The following is a 27,705-nucleotide window of genomic DNA, read 5'->3' as shown; positions in this document are numbered from 1 at the left end:
GAGAAACTTCAGCTTCACACAGCAGCAGTATAGGGAAAAAAAACCCTGATTTCAGAAGCTACCAATCCCTAAAAGCATCTTCCTAAAAGAATGTTTTTACCTTTATGACATACTTTGACATAGTTAGTTTTTGTGATTGTAATGTTGTTTTGTTACATTCATTTTGAACAAGCTGTAATCACTTGTTAACAACAATGCAACAAGGTGAATTTGCAGTTGCATTTGTATGATGCCATGGACACTAAGTCTCTGTTTTACCATTAATTGAATTCACATGAAAATTTCTAATTTTAGATCATGGAAACCAGGGTCTTGAAAGCCACCACAAGAAAGAGACCATTAGATCTCTTTGGATGTATTAGGGTATGGGAAGGGAAGGAGAATGGGAAGGCTCCTAGACTAAGGGCCAGAATGTCCCATACAGCACTTTTATTTTGCTTCCAGTCAGAATTTTCCAAGATCATCTATGGCCAGTTTTCTCCCAGAAATTTCTAATTGCACACGTTTCTGTGTCCTTGTCTTCTATTCAAGTACTTTTATGTGACTGCACAGCTACTGACATGGAACATAATTCCTGTAGTACTGGTTTGCTTCTTTTACACCTCCAAACCTGGTCTTATCTTCAATGTCTTCACATGAAGCTTCACTTACTGTTTGAATCCTTGCTTTCCATAATTCAGGTTTGTACAATAATAATTTCTGGTTTGTACAAAATCCTTCTATTTATTTTTCTTGTTTCTGGGGGTTTGTTTTGCTCCACAATGTGTAGTTTGGGTTTTAGCAGTTAAATACCTTAAAGTGACATTTTTAAATACAGCTATATATGTCAGTCTAAGAAAACTCAAATGAGCAATCTACCACAACTATGTATTTGTAATCAGCCTCCATTTACTATGAGATCATCCAGCAGCAAAAATCCCTTGGAGTGACTGTTCTCCCCTCAAATACTGAAGAAACTCTCCAAACTTACAGCCCAGGTTCCCTGGCTAGATGAAAAACACATGCATCCATTTGCCCCGCAACAGAGGAAATCAACTTTCTAATCACGTAGCACACCTTTTTCCAAATCCCTCTCCAAACCCCACCTTTGCCAGTTATCTTTTAATCGCATAGAACAGAACATAAGCCTCTCATTACCTGTTTAACTCCAAAATGCCAGATAGCTTAAAATGGTTTCCAGCCAACTGACCCCTTAAGGAGTAACTTTCTCCTAGTCTATTCCATAAACACTGCATGATATCCAAGAGATACCAATGATGTTGCATTCTGGGAAATTAATTAAGAAAAGAAATAAGAAAATAAGAAAACACATCTCCCAACCAGGTGATGGAGCAGTCTAGGTGCTGCCCCTCCTCTGTTTCCCCGGTACTTTTCAACTGCCTAAGCAGCATGGAGAAAACCCTCCATGCTGCTTGGGAGGTCAACAGCCACCCATCACTGCAAGAAAGGAGAGAAACACAGCTCACAGAACTCCTCCTGCTCTGAACAGCTCAACCTGTTCACAGCAGATCCTTTGTAAAAGATGACCAGACTCCACAGTCCACTTTGTTCTGTGCCTTCTGACACAGTTATCCAGTAAAGGCTTTAGAATGCCTTTTCTTTCCTAGAATTAGATATCTGCAGTGTAATCTACAAGAAAAGGTGAACAATGGGGAGAATATTACAATTCCAAATATTCCAGTTCATTCTGCTCAGTGGTGAGCATTAATCTTCCCTTAGCTTTATGCATAAGGTGAAAGAATCAAGACCAAACAGAAGCAAGTTCAAAGACACTTTACACAGAAAGTTGCTGCAGACCTTTGAGACCTTCCAAGCAATAAAACCAACTTTTGGATGCATTTCCTTTACCTCTCAGGATGTAGTTCTGATAATTTTGGTCAGCTTCTGCTCCAACTTTGATTAAGCAAGTCAGACCTTCAGCAATAACAAACTCATGAACCAAGTCCTTGTCATCCTGCCACAGGAGAAAGAAAAGCTGAATTAGATTTTTGAAAGACAAAGAAACAGATTATATCATAATGTAAAAAACAAATGTATGCCTACAACACTGATTTTATGTTTCACATGTTGTAAGCAAGTTGATCTGAAAGTTGTTACACAGAGGACCAAAAGCAAAATTTAAGTTTTAAAATCAGAATGAAATACATCAGTGCAAAGCAAGAAAAAACATGCTTTAACCTTTCCATCAACTACAGAAAATTAAAATCTGCAAAATATGACTTTTCCTTTTTTTCACTGAAGGCTTCCAGACATTCTCCACAATACTAAATCTCTAATCATACCACATAAACAAATATCATAAAAGCCCCAAAGTGTCAGGATCAACAAGAGAACAGCATCTCTATTCCTTAGCATAATTCCAGTTTCATATTTTAGCTGTGTGCAGCAAAACTTTAAAACTGGTTTTATTGCAATGTAATATTACATTTACTACCTTAGCATAATATTAATTAATTATATTTAAAATGGGAAAGTAAAGTGTTAAAGATAAGATCATTAGTAGACAATATGCCTACACTGTGATGGAAAACGGCAAATACAAAATTTCACAGGAGTTTATGCTTGGTAAAGTGGCTCACTATTTTTTCATCATCATGTCTTTGCTCAGGGTAGCAGAATGATCCCATAACACAGTGCCACCAGGGAGTGGAGCGGTTCCCTGAGCCTTACATACAAAACTACTGTGTCAAGGAACTACAGAGCACCACATCTAAAGCTTGTCTGCTCTTACAGAAGCCTCATGCAGACAAATAAGAAGCTGTTAAGAGCTGGATTAAACAGCCCTTAATGAATAAGCCATGCAAATTAGGCACAAGACCAATTAAAGGTATTAATGGGAGTGAATTACTCTGCAGAAAATCCCAGTTGCTGACTGCCTTCTTTTAAATAATCTTAATTTATCCTTTCATACATAAGAGAGTAACAGACAAATTCCAGCTTTCCAATAATGCAGCTCCAAGAACACAAGATCTGTACAGTAAATTTGCTGAGAGTGATTTTTGAATTCATGGCGAATGCTTAGCAAACTGCCAAGAGAAATCAAATAATCAAGCCCCTTTTTAGTGAGACTATTCACTTACTGCAAGTTTCCTTCAGCTGGATCGTTTATTTACTGTGAATTTCCTTTTTTCACCAGAGATAATTTACATAATTTCTACAGTCTGACCAAAGGGGATATTAATAACTGGAAGGTATCTATCAGTTTGTGAGAATTTTAGAAATTATGAGAAAAAAATACATTTTATGTTTAAGCTTGTCAAATTTGTTAAAACATTTTGAAAAATCTTATACAGTTATGTACAGATACAAAAATTTATCACATGGTAAGGGTGATTTATCCTTCAAATAAAGTACAAAAGTACACAAAGTGGAAGCATGCAATCATACCCCATGTCTTGGTGAAAGGATGTAAAAGCCCAAAATACATAGGATAAAATTCACCCCTGCATGTGCACCCTTGAGCTAAAAATTCTTCTTATTTCTTAGTGTCAATGTTTTATCTTTTAGGAGCACTATTTTTTTTTCTCAGTAGCTAGATAGAAGCCTTAATAGTGTTTTCTGGAAAGCTAAGAAGTTTACAAACTCACATGTCAGACCAAGGCACTACAGATGCAAGCCCACAATTTCACGAAGACAAATTTTCTCTATTCATTTTCACCACCAGGTGAGTACTCCCTCCCAAGTATCCCTTTGTTAGATGGCATTTTTAACTCAAAATACCTGAATAATTTCTTCTTTTTTAAGAATTTTGAATCTAGTTTCCTTCAAACTCAAGAGAGGAAACATATCTATGCAATCTCCTAACCTTAATGTAAAGTATATTAAGGTTTCAGGTAAACTAAGGCTATGTGTAATGGTAACAAATTGTCTAATTTAAGAGAAACAATACATATATGTTTCTCTTAAATAGATATATATATATAACATATCTAATTATTGAGTGAAATAATCACAATTCTTTTCTGGATGGTAATGTTATCTTAGTTCAAAAACATTTCCTTTTTCTTAAAATGTCTTTCCTTGAAACTTGAACATATATTTTCATTTTGCATCAAGTGTGTTTGCATAGTCCTTGAACTGAGGAAAAAAGGAATCTATTCTGGATTGACAGATAGTGAAATAAAGAACATTGGAAAAACAGGAAAAAGTAGGAATAAATGTGGTCTGTGGCAGATTCTGACTTTTATTAATAGATCTAAAATGCCTGTTTGGGAAAAATAAATGACATTTGGATGAACCAAAAAAAAAAAAAAGTCCATATAGCAGAGAAGTTAACATTAGTTCAGTCTTAGAGTCTTCCAGACTGAACCCAAAAAGTAAAATAATTTTTTAATTGCATTTAGCAATTAAGGGCTGCTGACATTCAGTGAAAGATGAACACTGAAACCCACTGTAATTTTAGGATGTTTTCCCATAATCTTAAATAATGAATACATATTAGTGCATCACCTGGGGAAAACTTAGAAATTAGCATTTGATTGTCAAAATAAATCGAGGAAAAAATCTGGGTTTACGTTGATGGTATTTATTTATTTGTCTACTTAGTTATTTAATTATTTATTTTTTAATATGGACATTTTCAAAGCAAATTTTGAGGTCTGTCTTCTGGAATTTTTTCAAAGCAATCAAGTCATAGAGTCACCCTAAACTGAAAGGAGATATATTGCAGGGCAACAGCAGAGGAAATAGAGGGGATGAGGAACTCCAACTAGACTGCTTTTGGAAAGCAGTGAATAAACAAATCAAACCTGAATTTAAAAAAAGGCTTTTAAGATACTTCTCCTTTCCCAAATAAAAGGGAAAAAGAAGGTGTAATGAAGTAGAGTACAAACACATCATGCCTTAGACATAAATCTCAGCTCAGTACATTATCTATCCCATCATGTATATACGATGAGAGGAAAGAAGCAAACATCTGGAATGTGCAGTGAAAGATGAAAGGCATGCAAGCCCATGCGTTCTACATTGAAAGGAGAATGTTTACATCAATTTTGGTCTAGGATAATCTTTTCAGACCCATTAACTCACTGACTTGCCAAGTTAGGTGACCTCAAGAGTAAAGGCTACTCTCTAGCAGTGGTTAAGAGGTTCAGGTTACCAGGAAGAGAGCATTCATTGTTCAGAATATATGGCATGAGCGTGACAATGATACCTACAAGTACATGCCACACGTGTGTGATAGCAGCGAGAAGGAGGCAGGGAAATGTTGCCATTTGCTATGGAAATGGACTCCTCTGCTAATATTGCAAAGATTTATGAGCCCTTAATCAGCAGGCATTAAGGCACTGATGAGAAAAGCAGCAAAACAGGCAAAGCTGTCTAAGCTTACTGCTAAGCTCCTGCAACCATAAAGATTGTGTACTGACACAGAGGCTGGCTACTTAAAAGTCTTTATGAAAAGGTACCATTGGCCTCAACAGATAAATATATTTTGTTCATTTATTCACCAACTTCAATTAGATCATGTCTTCCTTTTTTAGGCTTCTCAAAGAAGATAATGTATGTTTGTGCAATAGAAGTCTATTTTCATCCAAAGTAAAACAGAAAAGACACCAAATATACTCAAAATGGTGACTTTACAACTTGCTTGTGTGGTTGACAAAATGTACAAGCTACACTTTTTCATCTCCATATCTCAGCCTAGCAACTAAAAAGTCCCCACAAACCTTGTGATCAAGCAGTCTGTACCATGGGCTCCTGTGCTCCACTGGCAGAAGCAGCAGGGGACACGGCCTTCCTTCCCACGCATTTGTACCATTTGATATATTTTATAATGCAGTTTTGCAGGGTCTTACCTGAAGATGTTTTTCTAAGGAATGGCATTTTGCAAGAACATGTTTTATCTGGTGTGCAGCTTCCATGTGCAAAGATAAAATGTTTATGTACTGTTTAAGATAAATTTTTCTGAAGCCTGCTATTTCTGTGGGCCATATGGTTGAAAGCTTTTACCCAAAGCATCATTATTTTTATGCCACAAGAAAGTTGCTTCATTTCCTAATAAGAATTGAGGTTTTGGAACATAGTTTCTCGAGGGGATTTTTTTTTCTTTTTAATCTAACAAGCACTGTTGAAAGCTTCATTCCAAGTATTTGGGGAAACTGGATTAGTAAGGAATATTCACACTTGGATATGCACATATGTATTTCTTTCTTACGTGGCTAACAGCTGTGCAGAATACTGTCTTTCCAAGGAATCATAAAACAAAACAAGTTGCTTGTCTATAAGATTTTCACCAAGAAGAATTTCATTTTTATGTTTTGAGCTTCCCCCTCCCTTTAATAAGCCAACCCATTGTTTCTGTGTGCTTAAGCATTCCCATATTTAATTCTATCTTGTACAATTCTCTCCTGTTTTTGTTACAGAATTAAAGACTGAACATTTTATAATGTTCATTTCTTTAAATAAGGAAAACCATGAGTTTCCCATGGTTTCCAGGTTCCCCAGTCTGTGCTGTCCACATGACACGTTATTGAGAGAGCCAGCAATCACATTCCGTACTGACCAAACCTTCCAAAATGCAGAAGTTGCTGCAATTCAGCCTAAAAGTGAGAGCAGCACAGGCAGACAGAGTACCAGTCACAGACAAGAGAATCTCCTCTCTAAGCCTTGCCTGTGGGTTTACAAGAGGGGATTGCATTCAAACCAGCTCCAGTGGCTGATGCATTTCACTGTCTGCTAGAGGACGAGCTTCCCTCTCGGCTCTGTCACTCTGCAACATCCCTATTAAGAGAGATTTAAACTCTGGTTATCAGGTCAGCTCTGGTTTTGTCTGTAGACCAAATCTTGTAGCTTCACAAAGATATACTGCATTCACATTCCAACACTATGATAATTCACCTAGGCAAAAGGTAAGATGAATATTGCCAATTCACTGGGCATCATGCATAGGAGAAGAAATATATATTGACTTAAAGAGGAGGAGCAACCTCCTCTGCCGCCTGAAATTTTTTGGGACAAGATGCTGCCAGTATATCAATACAGAATCCTAGGAGCAGAAAGGGCACAGCTCATTCAGATACTACCTGGCCTGGCTCCTGAAGTAAATATCCCTACTTTCCAAGAGGGAGAGCTTGTGAAATTTTGATTAATTCCTATGTTCATCTCTGAAGCAGTATCATAGCAGAGTGCACTATCCCTAGTCCACATTATTATGTCAGAACAAGGTCTCCTTGGAAAGCTCTCTTCCTCAGATTCCCCTGCCAAGAGTTCACATTGCACAGCAAGGAAACAGAACTGAAACAGAAACCCCAAATGATTAAGCTCAACATGAAAATAAAAAATAACAAGGAAACCTACATTGATCAATAAAATGTCAGAGCATTTTAGCCCTCTGAAAAACATAAAAGATGGCTGCACTCTTTAGAAGTTAAAGCACATTTTTTCAAGTAGCCCCCACCTCCCCCTCTCTTTTTTATTTTTAATCTCCTGCAAAGTCAAGATAGGATCACAAAGTTCAGCTGGTTTTAGGAGGATTAAGGTTTAGGGATTAAGCTTCATTCATTTGGGGATGTAAATTAGCGGCAGAGGGACAGCAGCTGACTGGTGAGGAAAGGGAGGAAGGAGGAGGCAGGTCAAAGAGCAAACCATGCACAACTGCAGGCTTTCGCTGGCATAAATCTCAAATCACAATGTATCTGGCACTCCACCACAAGAAAGTAAAATAAAGGAATATTGCACAATATACTTCAAAATCTTTCTCTGTTACTACATAAAGGCAGAATGATAAAATCCAGATTTCTATTAGCAACAGCATCAACAATGAGTAGGTATTTGTTCTGCCCTTCCTATACTTAATAGTACAAGGAGAATAGAAACAGATTTTTTGTCCTAAGCATTCCTCTGGATCAGGAAGATCTTCACATATTTTAAAAAAAAATCCCCCCCCAAAAAAATCCCAAACCAGTGCCATACTTTGCTCCTAATTTGACTGTCCTGGGCAGCAGTAGCCATGTGGCAGCACAGATCAGAACACACTTCCATGACCTGAGAGCCTTCATATCCACAGGCTCCCTGTACAATTTCAAAGGCTCATATGATTCCCCATCCCAGCAGCAATGGAAAACTAACACACAATTCCTCTCAGCCACCCTTTCGGGTGCCTACCTCTGAAACCTCAGTGACTACATTAGAAATATATCACAACTAAGCCTCCACAATAACGTTTTTAACTATTGCTACCTGCCTTCAGTATGCATCACATCTGCTGAAGTTACCAGCAAGATAATTACTCCCACTGACAAGACTAAAATGATGTAGTAATAAAAGTTATTTCGTGCTCTATTAGAAACAGAAATCCCAAAGTGTTTCCATGGTCCAGCTTTTTTATTGGCTAAACGACAGGTTGCATTTTGCAGATCAAGATTGGCTTGCAATGTTTGCCATTAGAAAAACTCACTCTGGCTTGAAACTGAGTAAACATAGTCAGGAAGTGATTAAAGGAGCACAGATTGCCAAGATATAATTTATAGCTGCTTTCCCACACTTCAAACTATAGTTCTGTCCTTTGGACTCCAAAATTATTGATATAATTAAAATGCTAGATTGCCAATCCAGAAGTGCCTGATATTATCTAATTCAATTTTCACTGTTTATTTCAGTCCATTTTAAAAGCCAAGTCATCTATTGCAAACAAATCTAGAAAGAAATCATTCCAAAAGCATACACACATGCACATATACACACACATCCATACAACAGCTACACACATCCATCCATAAACTGAAGTCCTACGAGTCTCTCAAGACTGTGTTCCCATTTCAACCTCAATTATTTATGAAGCTACAAAACAATTCTACGTATGGACTAGATGAGCCAGTGGTTGAGTAGGCAAGTCTTGTACTAAATATGAAACCTCAGCTCTATTTTGTGTTAGGACATAACTCCTAGAAGATGAACCAAACACTGTGAGTCCTCTGCTGTGACAAAGAGTCAATTTCTCTCAGACATGTATTTCCACTCCATGATACTTGGTAACCCAGAAACTAACCTAGATAGGTCCTTGGCAGGTTCACTTTCTGTCTTTTTTCTGTCGAATTCCCACCAGCACACCTAGAAAACAGCTCCTTGAGAACATGATTGCCCTGGACTAGGATGTCCCAAAACTGCTCATCTGCCAGAAATAAATGAGGTAAAAACATTTAAGTGGTAAAGGATCAAGCAACTGTTTTGTATCTCCATGGAAGCTCCTTCCCCTTGCTCCACTTGTTGATTGCAAATCACTTCCCCCACTTTACAGACCTCACCAGCTTTGCCAAGCTTCCATTCCTCTTCCCTCCAAACTTTTCCCTACACTCCTCCATGCTGTGGCTCCACTCCTCATTTTCTTCTGTTCATCAGCCTTTACACCTTCCCAACTAAGGACATCTGTGGATGATTTCATGGACATCTGTGTAGAAGCGTGGCCATAACATGACACAAAGACATCAGTATTTTTATACTGTTCCCTTTTTTCCTATTCTTTCATCTATTTACATGGAGCAACATTTTACAACAGCATGGATGGAAATTACCATCCCCCCCTACTTTCAGTGAGGCAATATACTTAGCCAGCATGCAATGGCTTCTGGTGATGATAACAATGAAAATTTATCCCCAGTTCTATTGTTGGAAGGAAGGGATGCCATCCAGAGGGACCCTGACAGGATTGAGAGGTAGGCCAATGCAAACCTTATGGAGTTCAACAAAGTGACCTGGGTAATGGCAATTGCAGACACATTTACAGGTGGAGCAGAGAAGCAATTGATAGCAGCCTTGTGGAGAAAACTTGGAGGAAAAATGTAGGGGATACTTGGGTTGATGAAAAACTCAACATGAGCCTGCCATGTGCACTGGCAGCCCAGAAAGCCAAAAGTATCCTGGGCTGCATCCAAAGCAGCGTGGCCAGCAGGGTGTGGGAGAGGATTCCACCCCTCTGCTCTGCTCTGGTGAGACCCCACCTGGAGTGCTGTGCACAGTTCTGGTGTCCCCAACATAAGAAGAACATGGAACTGTTGGAGCAAGTCTAGAGGAGGGCCATGAAGTGGATTAGAGGACTGGAGCACTGTTCCTACAAAACCAGGCCAAGAGAGTTGGGGCTGGTCAGCCTGGAGAAGAGAAGGTTCCATGGAGACCTCATAGCAACCTCCCAGCTCCTGAAGAGAGCCTACAGGGAAGTCAGAAAGGGATTCTTCATCAGGAACTGTAGTGATAGGACAATGAGTAATGGGTACAAACTGAAAGAGGCAAAATTTAGGTTAGACCAAGGAGAAAATCAGCCTAAAGTCTTTTATGTCTTCATTTTTCTGATAGATAACAAGTCAGTAAAACACACATATTGGCACCTAACATGGAGGGAAGGAAATAGAGATTTGCACAATTAATACAAAAACAAAGATTCCTCCAGCGGATGTAATTGAAAACCCTAAAAATTTACTGTTGTCTTAGGTTAATTAAAGACAGAATTTAGAGAGGAAAGGGTCCTTAGCCTGCACAAAAAAGTTGCTCCCATGTCACTTATATTCTTTAAGTTTGCTTTCTTCCATAACCAAGATTGAATTATTGTGATTCTGCCTCATCTTCACGACTACCTTCTTCAAAAAAGTCTTATTTCCCCTTTACTCTGAACATTTCCTCTTCTGTGACTTTAACTTCACTACTATTACATAGCCTGCCTGATTTCTGCAACAGATGAGGGTAGGAAAGCCACCTTACTGTGATGATATAATGTTTACTTCTAGTGCTCCTGCTGAACTTAACTTTGTACCTGGGATGAATGCCATGCTCACCTGAGAAAAGTCCAGAGTTATCATGAGGTTCTACCATTGCAAATGTTGGGCTGCCTTTTTGGGTTGTGCAGAACAATAAACTGAGAGGGAACTGAACTGTGCTACAATTCTTAAAAACAGGCTGAAAGGAACAACACAGAAAAGAAATTCTGCTCCTACTTAACATGTTGAACAATTTGTAAGTACCTTTCTGCTTTCAATATTTCATATTATTCAGTTAATAAGGCCCAGATAATTAGAAGATCTTTTATCCCCACATAACTTTTTCTTTCCCCTGTGAGTGCAAGAAGCAAGCAAGCAAAAAAAAAGTCACACCTTAGTCTCACATTGAGCTATTCAATTATTAGGCAGAAAATCTTTGGTTGCCTCCCCCCTTTAGTGGCATTTAGCGGGAAATGAACAAAAAAAAGCCCTGCTGTACCTATCTCTGTTTACCACAGTCTATCTCCCTATATACACTCAACCACCAGATAAAAATAGCAGTGAAACTAAAGACATTTTACGCCACTGATTTGATGGGGACAGAATTTCTTTTTTTTTCATCTTTCGTAGACAGCAGATATATCAACACATTGTGTGTTTGATCTCTCAGTTAACAGCAGAATTAAAAATTCCTAGAAAAGTTACCTAGAGCAGACCCTACCAGGAATATTTCCAATGGCAGATAAGCAACAGCTCAAGCAACATCTAGGCATTGTATTATATACCTGAGGAAGCTAAAGTAGACAGGGGCATCATACTAAACAACATTTCCTGTTACAATTCAAACACTCACAGTGATTAGAGAAGGAATACTGGTGGGTTCCCAAGTTTTAGGCTATCTTTACAGTGAAAGCAGTTCACAATTTTTACTCTCATTAAGCACTGTTTAGATCTTGGCCTGTAACATTGTCTAGACATGAAGAAGGCACTCTACTTGCTAATGAAATGGAGAAACTCATTTTGACATTTAATGTGTCATATCTATTTTATTTATAATCTCTAAACAGTAATGAGACATCTCCTTTGTAAAATAGGATTAAACAGATCTGTAAACTGCTATACAGAACACTGGTGAATTTGATTTGTGAAGGAAATGAAGGTTTCTCTTTTTCATGACTTAAACAAGAACCCTTCCAAGAGGCTCTTAAAGGGGAGAGGTGGCAGGCAGCCTCCTCACAAGTGATGACAGCAGCCCCTAAATCAAGTGTCACACAGCTTCAAACCCTAAGGAGTCATCAGTCATGCTTGCAGGAGGGGAAGGAGTAGCCTCCTTCCTTGAGATCAATGAGGCAAACACAGAAGACTCCTTCTGCACTCCTAAGGATGATTGATGACTCCTTAGCAGCTGAAGTGTGTGACATTTGATTTCACTCACTGATAAGATTGTGTCTTCCAAACACCTTCTAGTTAATGTTTCCAGGGCCCCCACATAGCTGCTCTTTGTGATATTTTTTAACACAAAGCTCAATTGTTCAATGATTAATGAATTTTTCAACAACCGATGAAAATTTTAAAAGAGAATTTTGTAACTGTGTCCCTTGATAGTCTGATCACAACACAAAACAGGAATCTAGGCTCCTTAAGAAAACTGACGGGAGATCTCCTGCCCCTGCCTCTGTCAAATGACACTTGCAGGCAAAGCAATCCTGAAAAAAAACTATCTTTGTTTTCCTGAAGAATTTAAAATATACACTTGAGGTCTGCTTATCAGAAAACCTAATGCATTTATTGATATTGATTAAAAGTATTTTCCAAAATTTTAATAAGCAGATTTCCACAAGGTTATCAATTTCCACAGACTTAAAATGTGCTTTACGGCTTTCTTATTTTTCTCACAGCATCATATTCTTATTCAGTTATTTCCTATTTTGAAATGATGCAATCAGAGTGATTTGAAACTATGCTTTGTAACTCCAAGGTACACTTGCTTATAGGTTTTAAAGTATGCCAGCTTTATATTGCATCCTGTTGTATCACAGGCCATGTTACATAAACTTTTTAGTATCACTTAAATCTCACAGCACTATTTATATTCATTTTTGTGGTTTTGCCCATTTTTTTTGCTTTTAAGAGTGATATTGAATTAAATACTTTAAGCAGATGTATTTTTAACTCTCATGAAATGAATAACATTTTTTGATCCTGATTTTCTAAGTTTTGGCTGGATTCTCCTCAATGCCTTTTTTTAACACTTTGCACAAAAGTCATGAGGTTTTGATAAATACAAGTCTGTCAGAAAATCCATTCAAAAAGAGAGAAACTGTACTGGTTGTGAATCCTATCTTACTCTGTAAGTTTATTTGTCAAAAAACATACTGGTAAATAGAGGAGGAAAACTGCAGTACAATCCAGAAAAAGATGATGACTGTGGCTCTCCCACCCCTTCAGAATGAATGACTGGAACAGAATGGCAGCACTGTCAAAGAAAAACGCTCCACATAACCTTCATCACTTTGCCAAAACCAGCCCACCAGAAGAAATCAAAGAGAAATTCCAAGTGTGGACTTGCCAAATGAATCTTTCATCTAAATTTTGAAACAAAGACATTGCTCGTGCCAAACATTGCTAAGCTTTGCCGAGGCCTCACGTGAAAAATCAAGAACTCTGACTATTTGGAATTCAAAATCAATGTAAAACTTGGGCTTACTCCCAATTAATGCAAATGAGACACTGCACACTACTTGAAGGTCTTTAAATTAAAAATGATCCTGATGTAGAACCATGCCAAATTAAGTCAGCAATGATGAAATTATAAAAAAATGGTGTTATGAACTGTCCTGGCACTTAAAGACATGATGAAGTCTCCATAACACTTGGAAACCTTGTTATTATGAAAACACTCTTTTTAAGTCAACATCTTATTTCTAAAATGTTACACTCTCAAGGAATTTAAAATGCTCTCTTTTAATGGCATACAAAATTAAAAAATATATTTATGTTGAACAACACACATTAAAAAACTATTACCATAATGACAAATTTCTAATGCTGACATACTTTCATGTCACACACACACACACACACACACAAAAAGACATTTTGGATAAAAATATTCCATTTATAATATAACCTTATTATATTTACTTATATTTTTTTTCAGTAAAAAACTGGAACAGCTTTTCTTTCTAAAACTGACACACAATTACTTTACATTTTCTCTCATGGTTCATTACGAGATAAACTAAAATCACACTCAAAGGATGCCCTTAGCAATGCTGTTGTTAAGGACAGCAAAGCTGGCAGGTAAACCTGGGTTGGCAGGGGCTTGTTTTCCAATTGAAAGTGTACTGCCTCAAATATAATATTGTATGAATACTATCCAGCCCAAGGAACATTTTTCACGTTCCCCCTAAGAGAACCTGTATTTTAAGATTATATGTATTTTAACCTGTATTGTAAGATTTTTTAAGGGTACATTTGCTCAACAATTAGCCACAGTTCCAGCAGAAAGAACTTCTTTATGTGATAACTGATAATTCCCAAATTCCTTTCCCTACCACTTTCATTAGAAAACAAGAAAATTAAATTCTTCAAGGAAAATTATGTCCTGAAGCAGCCCGACAGGTTTCACTTAAAACTCAATTCATACACAGATATGGGTTTGTGCATTGCTTTTCCCTTCTCTCTTGTTATTCTCCAACCCAGTCAACCCCTTAAATTACCAGGATAAATATTTAAACAGCATTTTTATTAGAACAACTGATCAGCTTTTAGAGAGAGATCTTACTGGTGTGTTCTCTGAAAGCACTGAGCACTTGTGCTCAGAAATATCTACTAGACTTCAAATAACCTATAGGGAAGAGGGCATTTATGAATACCCAAACTGGGAGAATTCATGATGGAAGGGCATGGATGATGGAAGGGAATTAATGATGGGAGGTGAAGGATGGGTGGAAAGAGAGGCTTAGCTTCTCATTGCTAAATATGTGCAAGTGCCCAGATTATCTGTGTAACACATAAATGCAGATAAATACAAACATTTCCCAGAAACAGCCAAGGTGCACAGAAAGAGAACAAACCAGAGAAGACTCTTGGAAACCTGCCTGATTTCCTGTGAGCACACAGGCCACATGCTTGGCAACCTCACAGGGATACCCAACTTGCATCCCTGTGAGTCTCAAGCACTCGTCTCCCTCTGGGAATGAGGGACTGTTTCTTGAAGGAATAGTGATTTTCCCAATCCGCACTCATGAGATGACCAGACTGTTTTGAACTGGAACCCCTTTCTTTGTCCAAAAATTTCAAAAATCAGGGACATTTTCTGATCCAGCACACATCTTCAACTACGCCAAGATTTACCATTAAATGGTCCACTCTTCACCACTCACTCCTATTGTTTAGAAAATTTTAATTCTGGCATTCCCTAAATTCTAAATTTGAAACCTATAAAAAGGATTATGCATTTAGAAAAATTGCAATTCTGTAGTCTTGCACATTTCTTAAATGTTTTTATTCTTATTAGAATAAATGTCTAGTTAAAACAAAGCAAAAATGTTAAACTAAATGTTAAACTAACTTTCCACCTATCTATTACAGCTAAAAAAAAGAATTATAGGTTTTCATCCTCCATTTGCATCCATTAGTAAAGAAGAGTTCCTCTTATTGTTCTCACTTATAATTACTGAAAATGGAATGTCTCAAATGAATTCAATTTTAGAATTGCATTGAGAGCATGCTCTAATTCACACAGATGGGTTTTTTTTTTCCACTTTTCCTGACCTCTCCTATCCAAAAGTTTCCTCGCATCCTGCAGTTTACCCAAGTCCTTCTCCTTATCCAGTGAAACCAATCTGAAATCCAAGATTTTAATTCAAGCAAATGAAGTGATACCACACCACTTGTCTATCACATTGTCTACTTCCCCACAGTACCCAAAATCCTCCAGATTTCAGATTTCCTCCATTATGAACATTCACATTCAAATCTATGCCTTTCCTTAAAATGATCAGTCACTACCATATCCTCCTCAGCTCTATGAAAAATCTTTTTGCCTTATCAGTAAATCTTTTCCTCTAAACTGAGTCTAAATTCAAACACATTTAGAGATCTCTCAGTGCATTTTGGTTCCTCATCAGAACTGTTGCACGTCTCCCACAAGTCTTTTAAGTTTTTGATATGGCTGGTTCTGATAAACCCAGAATTGGCCTATTCCAAATTACAAATGAAGTCTTAAAAGTCTCTTTTGCCAGAAACTGTAAGTTAGTCTCTAAATTAAAATTAAAAAAATGAAAAAAAAAATTAAATTCATGTTCAAATCACAGAATAGACAGGTATTATTTGCTCACCTGAAATATCTGCTTCAAGGAAAAAAGTGCCCGTCTCAGCTCCCGTCCACTGGAATTGTAAAGTTTTTCTGAGAAAACAAAATAAGACAACAGAAAAAACTTCAGCATAAACAAAACTGACAACACAACAAGAATGTAGTACAGTTTTTGAAAGGATCATACACCCACTTCCCATTAGGCACACTTCTCTTAAAAAAATTACTTTTTTAAAATACAGATACAGGACTTATTCATTAAATGTGCATATAAACCAGGATTTAGTTGTCTATAACTTAAGATGACATCTTCCAGGTAAATTCACAATAGTTTCAACAAGATCCATGAGAAACAATTGTCTCTGGAGTTTTTGAAAATGCTGAGAAATACTGTTCTTTCTGCATTAGGTAAATTTAGGGTTTACTGAAAGTACCAGATTAATCTCAAAAGACTTGTCTGAGACCACTCTTTGCCTTTGTTATCAAAGCTAGAGCCACTGAATCCCATCCTTGACTGCCTTCCCTCTAGACATTCTTTTCTCATGTTCTCATCTTTCTATTGTTAAATCCTTTCTCCAATAGCAATGAACGTTAATACCAGAAATAGTCGGACAGTCTGTTCTTAGCATAATTCAAAACAGTGTTTTATTCTCCTGAAAACTGATCTTGACCTTTTTCTAAATGAACCAGAAGCCTTCTTTTCATCATCCAATACTGAAATGTATTACTTCATTTATTCCCCTACTAATGCATTCTCACAGAAATAATTTAAAGACAAAAGCAACTCTGCTATCCTTCTGAACCCTGCTACAACGATTGTGCCTTTGGAAGAAGTCTTGGACTGTGCCTCTCAAGTCTGTTGTTGCAAATTTGTGACTGTGCAGGGATGAAGCAGAAGGTGAGCTCTTCAAACCTTCCTGGTCTACTATGCTTGGTGTATTTGATGGAAAGAGACTTTATACAACACATCTAGAATCCTAAATTTAATTTTATTACACTACTGTAATGCAAGAGCAATGACAAAGGAAAATCAAATCTTCATGGTCACCTCAGATGACACACTAGCCTCATCCACAAATCATCATGAAAGCAGCCTCTTTGCAATTGACAGAGTAGTGGCCTGTAGTGGCCAGTAGGTCTTGAGATCAAAGCTGGAATGCCCATGGAATGATAATAATCTTATGAGAAAATTAAATATCAAATCCCAACATTTTATATCTTACTTTCTCTTGTCTATTTCTCTTTCAATTACTACTTTACACTACAAAACCAAATTCAATTTTATTTCCCTCTGTCAGGAAGTTCCAAAAAAGAGACTAGCACTTGAGGATTCAATGCATTTATAAGTCAGTGATCATTTTTTACTTCAATCAAGGAAGGTGGGGTCTAATTTTAGAAAAAAAACATTTCTTATTCCAACAGTCATCTTCAACCAAAGGGAAAAGACGAAGCAAAATGTCAGCAGAACTAACACTATTTTTTTTTTACTTTGAAAGTAGTTTTGTTCATCCCTAATTGCCTCTGATTTCAAAGGCAGAATGTACAGAACTGGCAAAACTATTGTTTTTATAAGTTGTCTCCTTTCTTGCACTTTTATAGATTCTTGACGAAACATTGGAGAAACAGATTTCACTTCAAGCTATAAACTTAGAGGCACACTTTAATTACTCTCACTTAAAAACGCACTGGCATGTGGGACCACATTTCTTGGCAGGATAAAGAGTAATTTTGTCAGGAAAGCCTAAAGAATAATAAAGATCTTCTAAGACCCGGTCTGTCAACTTTACATGCCACATTACACAAAATATTTCTTTTTGAAAGTTACCTCCATCTGGCATTTGTTATTACTAATTTCCCTCTATTCATAATTCACCAGCATCATTATGAGCAGAATGTCTCCAAACAAGGCAGTGCATTATCATCTTAATTAAGAGAGGCACCACTTCTTAAAGTCCTGGCAACTTTGTACATAAATATCAATGTCCTAACAAATGCCATCTGTTGGTCTTGGTCTTGAACAGAAATCATCATCCCAGCCTGGCGTGAAGTCCTAACAAACCATTGTTATGATACCATAACACTGGTTGTTTCGTTGGTGCGTGAAGATTTTTGGTACATTTCAGAGGAACAATGCTGAACATTTTTTCTCCTTGGTGTTTTCACAGAGCATAACCTCATCCTTGGCAGTCAGCACAAACAATGCTCTCCCTGCTCGTCTGCAGCAAGGAGGACAGAAGTTACTGACTGCAGCTCAAAAAGGGCTCTATGGATAGAGCTAAGAATCAACAACTACTCTAAGTATCAAGTTTGACAACAGTTGTGGCATGCGTCACAAATGTTTGAGGTGGGTTACAGATCCATCTGAGGAGTGACAGTCCAGGTAAGTCATCTCACTTCTGACACCTTCTACCAGAGACAATGTACACTCGCAGGTACCTCCTCCCTCAGAGCTGATCTTGTTCACCCAGCTCAAAGATACAAGTGCACAGCATCTTCACCTGCTACTCTTACACATCGGCAACACAGTCTCTGCATAAGTCTTGACACCCGCGTTTTACAGTGTTGGCAGCCACCAGAAACATTCACTGGCCATAACCCAAGGAGGAAAGTGAGGTGACCATGCTACATCAGAAGATGCTTTGGTTTAGAAAACCTCAGCCCAGGATGAACCTCACCCAGGGCAGGAAAACCTGCATAAGCCAAGGTACTCCACGGACCCTTAAAAAAGTTTGTCCTTTTATTGTGTGCGCTGTTTTTCATGTTGCAGCTGGGGGACACTTGCTAAGATGTTCTCAAGGCCTTAGAGAATTCCTACTTGTTAACAGTAACTTTGGCACTCCAGGGACCTCAGACTCATCTTGAAATCTCCCGACTGCTAGTGAGGCTACAAAAATGCATCAGCAGAAACTGAAAGCAGAAACCAGTTCTGAGCTCTTTTCCTATGGCAGAAAAACGAAATTTAAGAAAAAAAAAAAAAAAAAAAAAAAGAGAGTGAGAGGAAAAGCCACAATTGCTTACAATGTTTTCACACTGCAGATGATTCAGAAACTACATAGCAAATGCTTTTTAATGCTTGTTTGACATAAGCAGTTTAAAGTGTTGCCCTATGAAGCAGACTGAGAAATAACTTTCCACGTTACAGCACAGAGGTGACTAATTCCCACAGTACCTCCCTGGAAGAGCTGTCTGTAACTGAATCAAATTATGCCTACAGATTTGAAACAGGAGTCTAGCCAGCCACCATCACCGAACCCAGAAAATTCTGAGGTTCTTCATGGACAGCCCAAAAGATTCACAAGTTTACTGCTTTGTTATAAGGTGTCTGATAAGCTTGAATGTGTACACCATGACTGCTTTACACCAGAAAACAAACCTCTGTATTTCAAGCAGGAACATGTGCTGCTACACCTCTGCCTGAAACTTCTCTGGTCCTTTGGTAAAACACACTTTCTCTCCTTCCCCAGGCCAGGTGCAGGCTGGAGACATTCTACGTTCATACACTTCAAGGTAAGATAAAAAAGGTCAGTGAGTTTGTAGGTCAGGGAATTTGTGATACCTGACACTGTTAATGATGGTGGCTTTGACAGCCATGTCCTGCTGATAAGTGACACTACTGCAGCCACTTTTACTACCTTTCTCCAAGAAATAAAGAGCTGCATCTGTGGCTGTGAAATAATTGCATATACACAGATGACAGAAAATTCTCCTTGTGGCTCCCTCTGACGTTACCTAACACTAGAGGGCACTGCTTATTTCCTTATTCTATGAAAGAAAAAGGCACTCTGCCCCTCCATGGGCTTCCCACTGATAGAGCAGCACTGTTTGGGATGCAGAGTTGATACTCCATTTACTGGGAAACCCTGTTTTTAATCTGTAGACTGTAAGATATCCCAATAAATTGAAAAGCATCAACTCTGCCAATCTCAAACATTCAAAATCAGAGTCAACTCTTTTGAAACTGATAGAAAACCAGGTACTGGTATGGGCCTGAGTTTTATTTACTGCAAGAACAAGGAGTCACATCTCCTAAATTATCCTTCACATCATTGCAGGGAGGAAGACAGAGAGATTTCCTTAGCTCAGCACTTGTTTCTAGAGGCAGAGAATCACAGATAACCAGTCTTGTGGTAGACCAGACATGTGGGACAGGTAGCAACCTGCAAGGGGCTATTTTGTTTGCTGTTGCAACCTGCAACAGCAGAACTTTGGTTATGAGAAGCCATTACACTCTAAAATAAAAATATTGCTTGTTACTCTGTATTTTTTGCTTGTGTTTACTTTTGTGAAAAATAATTCAGGCTAAGTGAAAAGGGATTCCTATAGGTAAATTTGGTACAAATGCAGCAGTGGAGGGAAGGCAGATTGGTTTGAAATCAACATCTTTTCAGAAAGGAAGAGAAGTATTTAAAGATATTTTATCAGACAACTTGCAGCTTTCAAATGGATTTTGTATTTTCAAAGATAATTGTCAGAGGCTCAAATTTCATTGGTTTTCACCTCTTTTGATTACGTGGGAAAAGGGACTTTTAAAAGAAAACAATAATTTGTCCTTATATTCTTAAATAAAGTATTGACTTTTCTTCTGCCTTCTTTGAGGGGAAAAAAAGAGTTTTTTCAATCCACAGTAATAAAAGAAAAAGTGGAACTGGCTGAACATTGCTTGGTTCAGTCCCATGTGTTACACCTGACCTCTGACCGACAGGGTACCATCCTCCTCCCTTCCTCTTCCATCACACCCATTGAATTAGTCCCTGGGATATAGTAATTTATACAGCATCAGCCTTTGAGCTGTTGGCAAAGGCTTGTGAACATCTGGCTGAGCACAAATGGGAGTTGCTCTGCTTCACTTGCTGCTGCCTGAATGACCTCCATGTCTCCCATCCATGCCTCTTTTCTTTAAACTATAATTTCAAGATGAAGCTCCTTTCCTTACAAAAACATAAAAGGGAGATTAACTCCACATTTGATTACATTAGCAGGATACCTGGTGCAGATCCACTTAAATGACATTTGAAACATTTCCTGCCATTCATTTTTACCTGGCATTGGACAGAAGTAGCAACATTTTTCCAGTAGCCACTTGCAAATTAGGCAGTACTTCGTTTTCTAAGTACTTACTGCAAATTAAGCAGTACTTAGTTTTCTAAAAAATTTCTAAATTTTTTAGAAACTAAAAGATTTAATTCCTCTCTCTGCAACAAGGAGTAAAATATTATTTTAAATGCTCACTAGGGTAAAGTGTTAATAAAACTAAAAGGCTTTCAAAATTTAAATGAACTGTCTACCTTTCCAGCAGCATTGATGGGGAAAAAAAAAAAAAACTTAAAAGAACAAAATAAATGTTTATAATGGTAAGAAATTTTGGCATTCATTCTTTCTGTGAATGCCCATGGCACACTTTTAAATTTATTACTGAACTATTCCAATTTTAAATGCATGTTATTTTATCTGAATGAATGTATACAATTTTAGAACTAAAAATTTGAGCAATAGTCATGCAAATGGGTCCACTCCTGTGAACAGACATCAGGAACCAGCCAGGCAGACTTCACTCGAGCAGGCTCATGGGTACATACAGTGCTGCAGATCTATAAAACAACTGTATATAAAACTAATTAGCGTAGTGTGCCAGTCTTTCACTTTATGTCAAACAAATTAAAGCAGTTCTCTAAGAAAAGACCTGGTCCTGTGCCAAGAATAGGCTCTTAGTTTAGCTTTTGTCCACGAAAGTTAGTCATAAATGTGTTGGCCAGACAAGGCACTCTCCTTTTCTTCCCAGGCCCCCTAGAAAATGCACGAAGAAGGGATTCATTCACAGGCATATTGCCCACTATTACATTAACACAATTGCTGCTTCTGCTGAGATTACTTTGCTTTGCATATTACAACTTTCCTTTTTTTTCTCTCTGAATTCAATCTTATTTTGTCTGGATAAATGCATTAATTAGTAGAATATGTCGCATGTGAACTCAAGCTACATATTCTCCCACTTATCCAGGGATAAATGGTTAGCACTTAGCGGAGGAAAGGAGCTTTCTCACAATAAAGGACCTTGGGCAAAGCAAGTGGCCATGTACGAATTTCGGGAAGGCGAGCCCACATCACTGTCAGCACCGACTGCTTTGGAGGAATGTGCAGGCTGCCTCCAAGGAATGCCGCCCCAGCTCCCCGGCAGGGAAAAACCCTCCCTACTCTCCTTTTCATTCAGACACACAGCAGCTGCTTAGCTAATTATCCGGGACAGTGGGTCCCCTCAGCGAGCAGGGTCCTTTGCCCCCACTGGGAGAGGGGGATCCTTTGTCGGGAAAGGATCCTATTACAGCTGCATATGAGAAGAGCTCAGCTTCAAGCCTGCATCCTTATTCCCTTTCTCTGTAAAGGACCTGCAGGTGGGGAGTGGGAGGAGGGAAAGACAAAATAGTCTTGGACACCCTTTCCTATCCCATACCCTAAAGCCATGTTGGCAAAGGCTCAAAGCAAAGAGTGCTAAGAGCCACCTGCAAACCCCAGGGAGTCTGTGGGTTTGGACTGACAAGCAGGGAGAACTCCAGGGCAGGATCTCCCCTGGGAATGAAAAATACCCAATTTGGCCAGCACTTCAGAGCAATTGTATACACTCACGCATGGGATTTTCTGCCTCTTTGAAAGTAGAAGTCTGCTCTCCTGACACTGCAAAAAGCACCCAGCTGAAAGAGTCCCTGGATTTCCACAGGGACAGTACACATGGCAAAACTCCTACTCTGGGAAGATGGGTGGAGCTAATATTTTTTTAATATTTTTCTGAAATGCCAAATGTCTTAACTTCTGTCAAAAGGGAATTAAAATAAGACTGTCAGCACATGAATGATTATACATTTAAATCCGCTGAAAAAAGTATCTGCTCCTGCAGGTGTAAGTGTCCCCCCTCACTTCTTGCTTCTGTGTTTCTAAGATATGAAATGAGACTCAATCAATTGTGGGAAATAAGTAACATATAAGAAAAGTCCAGAGGATTATGAGGACCCTGAGATGAGGAATCAGAGATATGCAACAACAGGTCCTTTACATTCCGAACATGTAATTCCTGAATGTCCTGGTGACTCCCCTACCTTTGGTTCTAGGTGTTAGTCAGTGATGGAGGCATAAACTACAGTAACATCTAAATCATTCCACGGGATTTAAAAGAAGGAGGTTTTTATGCAGATATCTGGTAGAAGGGACTTTCCAGTTTTTATTGTACTCCACTGTCATGGTTCAACCCCAGCTGGTAGCCAAGCCCCAGGCAGACACTCACTCTCCCACGAGTGGGATGAGGGAGAGAATGGGAAGTGTAACTGAGAAAACCTGTGAGTGAGATAAGGATAGTTTAATAGTAAAGAAAAAGCCACCCACACAAGCAAAGCCAAACAAAGAATTCATTCACCACTTCTGATGGGCAGGCAGGTGTTCAGCCACCTCCAGGAAAGCAGGGTTCCATCATGCCTAACAGTGACTTACAAAGACAAACACCTTCATCCCCAATGTTCCCCCCTTCCTCCTTCTTTCCCCAGCTTTATATGCTGAGCATGATGCCATGTGACATGGAATGTCCCTTTTTGGTATGCTGAGGTCAGTTCTTGTGCATCCCCTGCCCCCTCACTGATGGGGTGGTACAAGAAGCAGAAAAGGCCTTGACTCCGTGTAAGTGCTGCTCAGCAGTAACAAACACATCCCTGGATTACCAACAGCGTCTTCAGCAGAAATCCAAAACAGTCTAAAAGCCTCTCCCAAACTAGGTACTATGAAGAAAATTACCTCAGCCAAAACCACTCTGGTAGCATAAAAGGACTATAGTGATCTCAACCATTTCTACCAAACTTCTTCATATTCTGCGTGGTTTCAAGCAAACTACATGTCATGGATAAACCATTAGCCAGAGCTTCCTCTTTACAGAGCTCTAAATTACCTTGCTTTTACTTCTACAGACCCATCCACATGGAACTAGGAAGAACATTTGTTGTGCTATCTGCACACATTATGGCAAACAAATGCCAATGATTTACACTAAAGGGAGATGTTAAAATGCATGAAGTGTTTATATAGTTAAGTGCAAAAGGAAACTTGAGTCTCCATCTGCTGGATCCAGGCATTTTAAGCTGTGGAAGATGGGGCTCTCTGTGTATCCTGCACTGCATTATGCTAGAGATCCTAAAAACTGATGGTGTCAAAACTTCCTCTTACTGTTTCCATTTCTAAATTAGCATATTAAGGCCCTGCTTGCTCATAAGCAAAAGAAAGGACATATAAGGCAATGTGGGCTGAGATCAGGGTGAAGCTGCCTGACAAAAAGGGCTTGTACTTTTCTTCTTAGTTTTATGTCTCTGCTCACTACTGTTTTCCCAGTTCTCTACTGCAGAAACCTGTGTTAGTTATCTTTGACTGCTGCTGTGGAAAAAAGGACATAAGCAGTATGAAAGCCCAACAGCAGGAGTGCACAAGAGTAGGTTCTACCTAACGTGTGAAGTAAAATCAGAGTGGCATATTAAAACTCAGTGTCAACAAGGAATTACTTCACTAAACAAAAATCAACAGCAATGATCCCAAGAAACTTGAATTGTTTGCAAATTTCCATGATTAATACCCTCAGGCTTTAAAAATTAGTTGTAGCTGGAGAGATAAAGAAAATGCATGGAGTGTTCATTGCCAAAAGACCTTTTTTAGAACTGGCTTTCAGGGTCTGGCTGGGAAAAATATTGCAGGGCAGTGCCACAAAAAGTTTTCCAGCCCTCTATGAGCCAAAAACTGTGACTGGAACAGCAAGTCATCTCTGAATACACTTCCCATCTGATTATCACCACAGCTTTTATTTCCAGTTCCAAATTAGTTCTCTCATGTCTCCTTTCTGATTTTGTAAACTAGAATACAGAATTCCTCTTTACAGTTACAGATACATTTCCCAGTGAGTCTGATGCCTACTGATAACTTCGAACCCATGGGGACACTATGGAGGTCTATGCACACAGAACAAACTGCTCAATCAGCTCAGTCTTCCTTCCTTCCTTGAAATAAAAAAAAAAAAATATTCAAAAGATACAGCCTTTCCAACATATTAACAAAATAAAGAGCCTCTGCTTCTTCAGCCTACTTATTCCAGCCATGGAAAAGGCACCATAGTGTACTTCCCTACAATGATTTATTGATATAGGTGCTCTCCACTTGGATGCAAAAGGCACTAATATGCTCCTTAGTTCTGAAGTGCAGGAAACAGTACTTTGGGTTGACAGCTTCAAAGGAGGGCACTTCTGCATGTCCAGAAAATGCTATGACTTCTATTCTGTAAAAGTCAAAGGGTTACAAAAGGGAAAAGGCTGAGTAACAAGGTCAGATATTACAGCACAGTATTAGAGCAAGTGGTGATGGAAAAGACTTGAGAGGTCATCTTGTTCATCCCCCTGCTAATGCAAAATTGTTCCCTAGAGAGTAATACAGCAGGAAAGTAGTTGTTATGCTAAAATATAGGTTACATAATTCAAGAGAATGGGGCTGGGGAAAATTGCTAGAAAAGAAAATAATATAGAAGAACTTACTGCTTCTTTAGAGATTACTGTAGCAAAACTGAGGCTAAACCACAATTTTAAAAAGTATGTGGAGACCAAACTTTAATGTTTGTTTCAGTTTACAACTCAGTCTCTGAGTTGCTGACCTGTGTATTTGTGCTTGAACAAGCACATTAGCCAGTGCCTCCTGGTTTAGAAATATTGAATAAGAATATGCTAGTTGTGATTTGAGTTTTCTGGTTTTATTCCATTTTAAATACAGTGCCAACATGTTGCTCTGCATGTTAAATCAGTATTAGTAAACAAACAGCAACAAGAAAATTATAACAACCCATCACAAAAAAAAATTTAAAAAAACTGGGCACACCCTCACTATTCCTTGAATTATGGATTCCTTATCTGTGCTGACAGCTTGGCAAAAGGCAAAGCATCTGAGCACAAAGACATCACAGCTTTGTGCCAAGAACCTGAAAGAGCTCCTGAGCTTTAAAGCTCATATCAAGTTTTTCTGTTGCATAATACATGACAAAGTATGTCAGATGCTCTCTCCAAGACCAAGTTGTTGTGGTGATCCTAAGTCCAGCCTCAACAAGTCCATCAGAATTTAATTAGTCCTTTCACTTCAGAGGATGCAGCCTCCTAATTAAATGCCTGCATTGAAGCATCAATTTGTTCAGAAATTTGGAAAGCAAGGATGAAGCCACACATCTGATAGCAAGGCAACAGGCAAAAGAGGAGCAGCAGCAGCAGTTCATGTTGAAAACCTGATAAAGGTGCTTCTCCTCAGATTGCTGCTAGCAATTAAAATAGTGTGTGCATTTTTAAATACCTGAGCCTGTACTGCCTATGTGCTTTCCAGTCTCACAGCCATGCTGCTGGAGACAACTGGTTCCAACTCAGTGTTAGGGTTTTTTTTTTGACCATTTGAAGTGGCCAAGACCAAGAATCCACCACAAAATCCTCAAACACAAAACCCAGTAGATGTGCCTGTGATTGTGACACACTTTTAATATTAAGGATTAGTATTTAATTGTACTTCAGCAACCCCCAGAAACATTATCCACACAATCACAAAGATCCCTTCTGGAAAGCTTCTAGAGGTGACACCTGAATCCAGTGGGGCTTCATCTTTATGATTCTTTTATCCCAAAATTAATTTAAAAAGAGAATAAGCAAAGAATGCCACTGTAAATGCACATAGCATCTTCAGGATATTTATTTCAAATTTTCATTACATTTAGTGATGATAATATTGATTTCTAAAACATTTTTTTATAATTTAAATTCAATATACAGACCTCCTCAATCTGAAACTCTTGCAATATCTCAATATAACAGCCTTTTCCTTATGTTAAGAACTTTATTTGTAATTTATCTTTTCTATACCTTTCTGCTCTTGAGTATATCCTCTAATCAATTCACATCTTTAAATGTGTAAACCCAGACACAGCAATACAACTAAGGCTTTACTGATTTTGAGTATAGAGGGGAAAGAGCATTTCAACAGACAAAGATTTGGTTTTGTTTTAGTGTAACAGTCACACAAAAAGAACAATCCCTTAAGTAATAGTCTCATAGTTCCTAGCAGACGTGATCTCAGTCAAAAACAATAAGCTTGTTAACCAGCTTTGTTCTAATAACTTAAACTGCCTTTTCCCATGTGTCTTGATGCATTTTAGAGTTTTTTGGAAGAATGCTTCAAGAATACTTGAAGGATATAGTTAAATTAACAGAAATTAAATTTACAGATATGGATTTGCAACAGAGGGTGAATGAAAAAATATCAGATGTGCAGAAGGAAAGACTGCAGCACAAATACTTTTAGCAGATGTCAAAGTAATTCAGGGTCAGCAAGTTTCCCATCATTCTGAAATTGCTGGGACATATGAAAAGCACACTATTTTGGCAACTGAAAAGCAAACCCCACAAATAAACTGGAACAGAACCGCTAAGATCTCAGGCTAAATCCATGCCAATGCATGACTCTCATCTGATGCAGATGCCAGATCAAGCACATGGCCAGTCCTCCTTCAGTAGGCTGGGGAGGCTCGGAGATCCCTGCTATCTGCCGGACAACTCACTTGCCAGCATTCCTCCTGCTGCTGCCCCCTGTGCCTCGCCATCTCTGGGTCACGCTGGCACACAGGGGGTGCAGGCGGCTAGCACATCATTCCGAGCTCCATCT

General features: G+C 38.5%; 1 protein-coding gene across 14 annotated transcripts in view; it reads right to left on the bottom strand.

Moving 5' to 3' along the window:
- The window catches only part of FHOD3 (formin homology 2 domain containing 3), a 374,713-nt gene that overhangs the window by 186,165 nt on the left and 160,843 nt on the right, over nt 1-27,705 (bottom strand). For all 14 annotated transcript variants that reach the window (XM_063163493.1, XM_063163547.1, XM_063163530.1 and 11 more), the window contains exons 4-5: nt 16,031-16,098; nt 1,849-1,954 (exon numbers count right to left, since the gene is read on the bottom strand). In XM_063163493.1, the coding sequence (XP_063019563.1) occupies nt 1,849-1,954; nt 16,031-16,098 (174 nt within the window). The remainder of the gene's footprint in view (nt 1-1,848; nt 1,955-16,030; nt 16,099-27,705) is intronic.

This window comes from Melospiza melodia, chromosome 1 (genome assembly GCF_035770615.1).
Source record: "Melospiza melodia melodia isolate bMelMel2 chromosome 1, bMelMel2.pri, whole genome shotgun sequence".
NCBI lineage: Eukaryota > Metazoa > Chordata > Aves > Passeriformes > Passerellidae > Melospiza > Melospiza melodia.
The sequence above is the reverse complement of the archived record's forward strand: the minus strand, read 5'-3'. Positions and strand labels throughout refer to the sequence as shown.